Raw genomic sequence first — 8964 nt, 5'->3', positions numbered from 1 at the left:
GTAAGACCAGAAGATGTTCTCACTGACAGGCCTATCCTTCATTTGAAGTCGCGCCCCATGCGAGCAGGGCTTAAGGCTGCCCGCAAAATATTGGAAGCTGGCTTACGACATACTCGAGGAGGACTGGAGGCATTTGGTGCCATTCGACATTGCGGGACTGACAGTTTTTGGACTGGCCAAAAAGATCAAGGAATGTGAGGGTAACGAAGAGGTTAATTTTATGCTGACAACAAGACGTTACACATTGGAGCGGGGTGAGTGGGACAGTAGGGAGCTTCAAGCGAGGTTGAATTCAGGATATTTCAACACAGAGGTTTTAAGGGAGGAAACCGTTCACAGGATTGCACCGGAAAGGGTGGATGATGTTGTGGAGGAGTTATTGCTGCGTTGGCCGATGTCTTCCCTTGTGGGATCGATCACCAGCCGAATGAGGGTCTGGTTTCGGAACCGTGGCCGGTTCTTTTCCCCTGCTTCAAATGAGCCGTGTATCACCGATCGCAAGTTGGAGTCGATGCTTTTAAAGAAGGCGGGATCTCTGAGGGTGCCGTTGAGAGAAGTTCCAAAAGCGATCCGGAGGGAACAACGGAGGCGACGAATACATGAGGCAACACGACTTCGAGGCGAGGCTATAAATCACACCATTCCATTGGTCTTGGTCGATCGTTGGGGAGACAAGTTTCAAATTGCGACGGTAGATGAGGCAAGACTCCGGGTTAGCCCGTCGTGTTTGGTATGGGCCTACGACGTTAAAAAATATGGCTGGTGGAAGACGGTGCCTAAAGGTATAGATCCGGTCCGGTTGTCGGTTTTCGGTTTGGCCATAGCAGTCGAGGGAATTCGAAGCCAAGCGCATACCTTGTCAGCTTCCTGTTATTCGTGCACAGAAGACGATGTAAAACATCGTGGTGGAAGAGGATGTGAGAGATGCGAAAGCCCCTGGGATCTTGAGGAGTTTTGGGAATGGCTGCGTTCAAGACATTTTTGTGAGACACGCAGTTTTCACAGTGACGGCGTGCCAACATTTAGGGACCTTGCGGATGAGATTGTTAATAGTATCGGCTTTGCACCGCCGGGCAGAAACGGTGCTCGGCGTGTTAGCTCGCCGTGGGAGTGCGATCCAACGTTATTCTGCGTAAGTTCTCAAACTGTGAATAGACGGATTGTTAACTGGTGGAGTTGGACTACCCGGGCAGCCGACCAAAGCTCTGATGGTCTATGCCGGTGGGAATTCGAACGAATCCTCCTGTACAGATTAGCTGAACTTGACCGGCAATCGGGGACGGACTATCTTTCGGCTCGAGAGTTTCAGTAATTAACGTGGCGCTGACTGAAGCCATGGGCTCGCCGGATCTTTTCTGTGGGAAGAAGCAGCGAACCCGGAACAAGTTTATTTCGCGGATCTGGCACCGTGCGACTCCGACACTCTGTGTGCGACGGACACCCTGTGTGCGACTCCGACACCCTGTGTGCGACTCCGACCTCTGTGTGCGACGGACACCCTGTGTGCGACTCCGACACCCTGTGTGCGACTCCGGCGCTCTGTGTGCGACGTGATGTCCCATGTCGTATAAGCGGAAATACCCAGTATTCGCAGAGCTAAGTAACTCAACCTTCCCCAAGCAGTCCTTCGGCCTGTGGACGGTCAAATATATTTCTGAGCAGACTTTTCTACGAGGTATGCGCGGTCCTTTCTCACAGACATTTGCGTGACGAAGTGGGTTGATTCCCTTGGGGATATATTGAACACGATCCGCGTTCATCTCCTGAGTGGTAAGACCCTGCCTGGACACCCGGAGAGAGAGAGATTTTCGAGGGGGAAAAATCAGATGCGAGGTTGCCGATCGTCCGGAGTCTCTCCCATAAGCGTAGCGACGATAGTCTTGAAGGTGGGCAACGGCCTTGGCTTACAAGACTTAGACGTGCCAGCGCCAAAAAGAATGCGAATGGAATCACCAGAAGGTTTCTTCGAGGGACGGGGAGCGAACATTGCTGGATCCAAGTCCTTCAGTGGTACCTCTGGTGGTACCTCTGGTGGTACCTCTGGCGGCGGTATAGCTAAACGTATCCCTGACCATGTTAGCGCGGACAGTACAGCTATTTCGTTGAATGATTTCGGTAACGATCTCGGTAACGTTTCGATACAAGATTGTCTGTTCGGTGAAGCTTCCTCCTTTGATGATTTGTTCGTGTATTTGAGGCATCACGATGAAGCTGTTTCCCTTGACGCAATCGACGGTCTTCTAAAACTGGGGAGTCGTGCGGAAGGGGGTAGTAATGCGGAAGGGGGTAGTAATGCGGAAGGGGGTAGTCTTGCGGAAGAGGGTAGTCTTGCGGAAGAGGAAACGTGTGCTCTTCCTCCCTGTGTAGTTATCGCCCCAAATGAGAAGGACTTGCAAATACCGATAAGACTGGTGAAATGGGCTTATGATGTATTATGGAAAGATTGGAGAGCTTTGGTTCCATTCGACATTACGGGATTGACGGTTTTTGGTGTGGCTAAAAATGCTATGGATTGTGAGAATATGGAAGATATAAATTTCATATTACCAGCAAGTCGTTATATGATTCAGTGTCCATCTCAAAGGAGTGAAAATGAAGGATTTCAGAAAATGGTTAAATCAGGTTATTTGAATCGGGATATTTTTGTGAAGAATTCCACACGCAGGATTGCATTGAAAAGAGTGAATGATTCAGTTGAGGAGATCTTGCAGCGTTGGCCAATGTCTAGGTCTTTCAGGGGATCGTTCGCATCCCGAATGCTTGCCTGGTGGGCGACTCGTGGACCGTTCGTTCGGCCTTGTTCGAAGGAGCCGTACATTACCTGCCATGAGCTGGATTGGCTGGTTCTGAAGAAGGCGGGATCTCTGAGGGTACCGTTGAGAGAAGTTCCAAAAGCGATCCGGAGGGAACAACGGAGGCGACGAATACGTGAGGCAGCACGACTTCGAGGCGAAGCTATAAATAAATCACACCATTCCATTAGTCTTGGCCGATCGTTGGGGAGACAAGTTTCAAATTGCCACGGTAGATGAGGCAAAACTCCGGATTAGCCCGTCGTGCTTGGTATGGGCCTACGACGTTAAAAAATATGGCTGGTGGAAGACGGTACCCAAAGGTATAGATCCGATCCGGCTGTCAGTCTTCGGCTTAGCCAAGGCCGTCGAGGGAATTCGGAGCCAAGCGTATACCTTGTCAGCCTACTGTTATTCATGCTCAGAAGATGAGAGACAACACCGGGACGGAAACGGATGTGAGAGATGCGAAGGCGCCTGGGACCTAGTAGAGTTTTGGGAGTGGCTGGTTTCAAGACATTTCTCTGATGTCAAGCTCGACTATAGTGGCGGCGTGCCTACTTTTAGATACCTTGTAAATGAGATAGTTAATAGTATCGGCTTTGCGTTGTCTCGCAGAAAAGGAAGAGGTGTGAGGTATGTTGTGTCGCCATGGGACTGTGCCCCAACAATCTTCTACAATCGTTCTCAGACTATGGCAAGAAGAATGCGGGTTTGGTGGTGCCACACAATACACAAAACTAAGGGCCGGACTGAGGAAACCAGAAACATAAATGGTCAGGGTTCCGAAGGTCTGGGTTCCGAAGGTCTGGACTCCGAAGGTCTGGATTCCGAAGGTCTGGACTCCGAAGGTTTGGACTCCGAAGGTTTGGATCGATGGGAGTGCGAACGAGTCTTCTTGTACAGACTAGCTGAACTTGATCGGCAATCGGGGACGAAGTATCTTGCATCACAAAGTTAACTCCAAAAATTAGTTATGTCCGCTACATCATTCCAACACATGACCACTCCGTATTCGTCAGACGGTACAATGCCAGAGACCTTTCTCGGTGCGGCTGGCTAAGGTGTGTGTACACTTTTTGAATAACCTTTTTTGGCTACACTCTTTTTTTGTTGATGCATCAACACAATTCGAATATAGAATGAGGTGCTGCTGGCCCACCATAACCTCTCCCACCGGTTTAGCGGCTATGGTCTTGAGTATGGACAATGATTTGGGTTCACAAGAATCAGACCTGTCAAAAAGAGGGTTGCAAACATCAGCAAGTTTCCTCGAACCTTCGTATACAAGTTCAAAGTTTCTCAGTGCTACCAATATCACGGACCATGTCGTGAACACGACAGCTATCTCGGTGGAGGATCTCGGTGGCATTTCTCTTGACGATGTTTTGTTCGGCGAAGCTTCCTTTGATGACCTGTTAATATATTTGAGACCCGATGATGAATATGTTCCTCTTGATGCAATCGACTGTCTTCTGGAAGGAGCGAGTCCTGCGGTAGGGATGAAGACCGAATCCGTGCTCGATGGCAGGCCCATTCCTTCATTTGAAGTCGCGATCCCCAACAAGAAGGGTTTGCAACTACCTGCAAAATATTTGAAATGGGCTTACGACGTACTCAGTAAGGGCTGGAAGGCTTTAGTACCCTTCGACATTACGGGACTGACGGTTTTCGGACTGGCCAAGAAGGCCATGAAATGGAAGGATACGGAAGAGATTAATTTTATCTTAACAGCAAGACGATATGCGGTGGAGCGGGATTGGTGGAACAATGAAGACTTTCAGAAACTGCTGAAATTTGGTTACTTCAGTATGGAGGTTTCTGCAAGACGTATCTGGGAGGAAAACCTACCGAATAGCCCATTGGATGATGCAATACAGGAGGTATTGCAACGTTGGCCGATGTCTGGATCCTTTAGGGGAATGCTCGCCGGCCGCATGAGCACCTGGTGGAGGACCTGTAGCCGGTCATATTCCCTTTCGATAAAGAATCCTCATATACTTGAATGGCTTGTTTTACAAAAGGCGGGATCTTTGAAGGTACCTTTGACAGAAGTTCCAAAGGCGATTCGGAGGGAGCAGCGGAGGCGACGAATACGTGAGGCAGCGGAGCTCCAGGGTGAGGCTGTGAATGACAGTATTCCTGAATTCCTAATCAATCGTTGGGGAGACAAGTTTCAGATAGCGACGGTAGATGAGGCAGGACACCGGGTCAGCCCGTCGTGTTTGGTATGGGCCTACGACGTTAAAAATTATGGCTGGTGGAACACGGTACCCAAAGGTATAGATCCCATCGGGCTGTCAGTCTTCGGTTTAGCCAAGGCGGTCGAGAGAATTCGGAAACAGGTGTTTACATTATCAGGCAACTGTTATTCGTGTGCTGAAATCAATATAAGTCATCGTGATGGAAACGGATGTGAGAGATGCGAGAGCCCTTGGGACCTTGTGGAGTTTTGGGAATGGTTACGTTCAAGACATTTTTGTGAGATCAAGCTTGACTGCGGCGGTGTGCCAACCTTCAGACACCTTGTGGATGAGATTGTTAATGGTGTCGGCTTTGCACCGCCACACAGACAAGGCAGGCGGTATGCTGTGTCACCATGGGAGTGCGACCCGGGGGTGTTGTCCAATAGCTCTCAAACTATGCAACGAAGAATGACCGCTTGGTGGGGTGCGCAAACCAATCATGCCCAAGAGAGCCCAGATACTCTTGGTCGATGGGAGTTTGAGCGAGTGCTTCTGCACCGACTGGCTGAACTTGACCGGGAATCGGGAACTAGATATCTTTCATGCAAGGCAGCAATAATGGGGGACTAAATCATCGGCAACTAGATGATCTCGCTTTAAGAATTTTCTTTTTTGGTGTTTTAGTTGTTGAAATAGACCTTGGGGTTACTATCGATTGTTCATGAAGCGAAGTTGTGCGGCTTTTCACTGTGACGAGGTTGTTTAGGGGTTGTTCACTGTAAAATGTGATCAAGAATTACCACGGGTAAAATAAAATACGGGGTTTCAAGTCCCCTGCAGTGTCTGCTACGAGTCTAGCGACGACTGTTTTGGGCATGAACAATGGCCATGGCTTAGGTTGTCAAGGTTTGCGTGTATCGACCGGTTGCGGTAGAGTTCAAGACATCACGGGCGGCCATGTCTGTATGAACAGCACAGCTGTCTCGCTGGAGGATCTCGGTAGCATTTCTCTTGACGATGTTTTATTCGGTGAAGCTTCCTTTGATGACCTGTTAATATATTTGAGGCCTGATGATGAATGTGTTCCTCTTGAAGAAATTTCTGTTGAAGTGATCGATGATGGGGAGAGCCGTCAGGTAAGGGTGAAGACTGAATGCTTACTCACTGACAGGCCTATTCCTTCATATGAAGTCGTCGCCAAGTCCGAAAGGGGTTTACGACTGCCCGCAAAACATTTGAAGTGGGCTTACGATGTGCTCAGTAAGGACTGGAGGAATTTGGTGCCATTCGACATTACGAATTTGACGGTTTTCGGACTGGCCAAAAAGGCCGTGGAAGCGGAGAATGCGGAGGAGATCAATTTTATGTTGGCAGCAAGCCGCTACGCATTGGAGTGGGGTGAGTGGAACAGTGAAGAGTTTCAACAACGACTGAACTGTGGGGTACTGGACGCGGAGTATTGTCGAGCTGGAACGTGTCGGCGGCAGCTGTACAAGCACAAGATTGCATTGGATAAGGTGAATGAGGCCATAGAGGACATATTGCAGTGTTGGCCCATGTCTAAATTTTTCGCTGGATCGCTCTCAACGCGCATGCGTACTTGGTGGAAGCGTCGTGGTCAATTTTTCGTTTCTTCTCAGGAACACGATCTATTCGATTGGGAGTTGGATGGGCTGCTTTTAAACAAGGCGGGATCACTGGGAGTGCCGTTAAGAGAAGTTCCAAAGGCGATTCGGAGGGAGCAGAGGAGACGTAAGGCAATACAGCTTCGAGGCGAAGTTGTCGGTGACACGATACCGCCATTCTTAGTCGGTCGTAGGGGACACAAGTTTCAGATAGCGACGGCAGACGAGGCAGAGCTTCGGGTCAGCCCACCATGTTTGGTGTGGGCCTATGACGTGAATTTCCATGGCTGGTGGAATACGGTGACCAAGGATATAGATCCGATCGGGCTGTCAGTATTTGGTTTAGCCAAGGCGGTCGAGAGAATTTGGAACCAAGTGTTTACTCTGTCAGCCTCCTGTTACTCTTGCACAGAAACTGGCATAAGTCATCGGGATGGAAAAGGATGCGAAAGGTGTGAAAGTCCTTGGGACCAAGTGGAATTTTGGGAATGGCTACGTTCAAGACATTTGTGTGGTAAAAGAAACATGAACATTTTCAACAGTAGAGACACCTACAGGGACCATGTAACCTACAGGGACCATGTGACCTACAGGGACCATGTGGACGAGATTGCTAATAGTGTCGGGTTTGCACTTCCCACACACCGAAATAGCAAGAGGTACAATTTGTCCCCATGGGAGTGCGATCCAACGGTGTTCCGTTGTAGTTCTAGAGCAATGGAAAAAAGAATGGCTTACTGGTGGAACCAGCGAGTTAAGGAGGTCAAACTGGATCCAAATGGTCTGGACCGATGGGAATTTGAACGGGTACTTCTGCATAGACTGACTGAGCAAAGCCGGGTATCAGGAGCTCAGTATTCGCTATATCCTACAATGCCCGGTCCTTTTACATCTGCCGCTACTTCACGTAAAAGGAAAAAAAAACCGACTACTTGAGATGACGTTCTACTTGAATACAACATGCTTGACAACGTAGATAACGTCTCAGAGAAGTGTGTTGCGTTTGATGTGATAAATCAGGGGCTCGTCGCGGGCTCTGATCTGCATCAGTCACCACTGCATGAGTCACCACAATTAACCTGGCTGTCTGAGCACACAACTCCGATGATCATGAGTTTCGTTTTGGTGGAGCTGACTGATACAGGTTCCGGCTTATATGGTGTCCATTAACCCGATGGCGGTTATCGTATTCAGGTCATTTTTTAACTTACTGTACGAACCCAAAAAATCACCAACACTCACTATGAGCCAAAAAGAAACATCCGACTACGACCTCGCAGATAGCTCAACCGGTATCCTGCCAGACCGAAACACCGATACCGAGCCCACTCCAGATAGATAACTGGTATGTTAGCGGGCGAAGACAGCAGTCAGTAACCGCAGCAATGCAACTTACCAGAATCAACACACAGGACTCTTCCTAAGACGTAGCCAGTACCACGCCAGCAGCGGACCAGTACGACACAATAGTGACGTATCGGTTTGTGTGTCGGAGACAGAATGTAATGGCTGTTGGTGTGTCCCGTTGGGTGCTGGGGGACGGCCTGCTAATGCTGAGCTCGTCGTCTGAGTCGCGGAATAGGGGTATCGCGTCAGGAGTGTGTGTCGCCATGCTACCCTCTGTCTCCCTTATATCAAAAACCCCGTTGCCGGCCCGTCATTGAGCTGTTACGTCTCGACGCACCAACCCCCCTCCTGGCTCAATACGGGACCGCTGAAATCCCCAGGAAGTGCTCCAGACCTTCGCGGGTCTCTGGGTCAATATAGATCCTGGGGCGCTTGTACGTACTCTTCTCCTCTACCGGAGCCGCATGTTGTGATTCTCTCTGCGCTCCCCCTCTGTCATTGACGGTGTCATCTCTTGCAGGGCGTCGAGCACTGGGGGTTTACCGAACAACGCCTCGTATGGTGAGATACCTATCGCTGAGTGCGGCGTGATGTTGTGGAGGCGGGTGGCTGAGTCCAGCATCTTCCCTACATCTCTCTGCCCTTCTTGCCACATTGCGTGCAGCACATTCTTTAGCTCGACGTGCGAGGCCTCGTTGATGCCGTTCCCCTGGGGACGGTACGGGGCGGTTACTAGATGTCGGCAACCTACATGTTTGGTCACGGTTGTGTGGAACGCGCCCTTGAAGCTGGAGCCGCAGTCGGTGAGCACCGCTCTCGGCGTTCCAAACGCCACGACCCAGTAGTGATAGAATGTGCGGAGGGTCTGAGCTGCCTCGAGGCTCGAGACTGCCCTCGCTAGCGCGTACCGTGTTGCGTGATCAATTATCACAAGGACGTTCCAGCTCACGCCGCCTACGTGGACGGGGCCGACGTGGTCGAGCGATACGACGTCCGTTGCGGCTGCCTGGCCAA

General features: G+C 50.1%; 4 protein-coding genes across 4 annotated transcripts; all 4 read left to right on the top strand.

Moving 5' to 3' along the window:
* Positions 1–220: 220 nt before the first annotated feature.
* On the top strand, positions 221–1312 carry GNI_000040 (hypothetical protein; the record flags this gene model as incomplete). The annotated part of the gene is made up of 1 exon (XM_011130132.1): positions 221–1312. One exon carries the CDS (start codon positions 221–223, stop codon positions 1310–1312), a length of 1092 nt encoding a protein of 363 aa, XP_011128434.1.
* Positions 1313–1826: 514 nt separating this feature from the next.
* Positions 1827–3753, top strand: GNI_000030 (hypothetical protein; the record flags this gene model as incomplete). Its single annotated transcript, XM_011130131.1, has 2 exons — positions 1827–2712; positions 2984–3753. 2 exons carry the CDS (start codon positions 1827–1829, stop codon positions 3751–3753), a joined length of 1656 nt encoding a protein of 551 aa, XP_011128433.1.
* A 181-nt stretch (positions 3754–3934) lies between these two features.
* GNI_000020 (hypothetical protein) lies at positions 3935–5608 on the top strand (the record flags this gene model as incomplete). Its single annotated transcript, XM_011130130.1, has 1 exon — positions 3935–5608. The coding sequence occupies one exon, from the start codon at positions 3935–3937 to the stop codon at positions 5606–5608; it is 1674 nt and encodes a 557-aa protein (XP_011128432.1).
* Positions 5609–5853: 245 nt separating this feature from the next.
* GNI_000010 (hypothetical protein) lies at positions 5854–7539 on the top strand (the record flags this gene model as incomplete). The annotated part of the gene is made up of 1 exon (XM_011130129.1): positions 5854–7539. One exon carries the CDS (start codon positions 5854–5856, stop codon positions 7537–7539), a length of 1686 nt encoding a protein of 561 aa, XP_011128431.1.
* Positions 7540–8964: the final 1425 nt, after the last annotated feature.

This window comes from Gregarina niphandrodes, assembly GCF_000223845.1.
Source record: "Gregarina niphandrodes unplaced genomic scaffold scaffold00001, whole genome shotgun sequence".
Taxonomy (NCBI): Eukaryota; Apicomplexa; class Conoidasida; order Eugregarinorida; family Gregarinidae; genus Gregarina; species Gregarina niphandrodes.
This window is presented reverse-complemented; position numbering and strand designations above follow the sequence as displayed.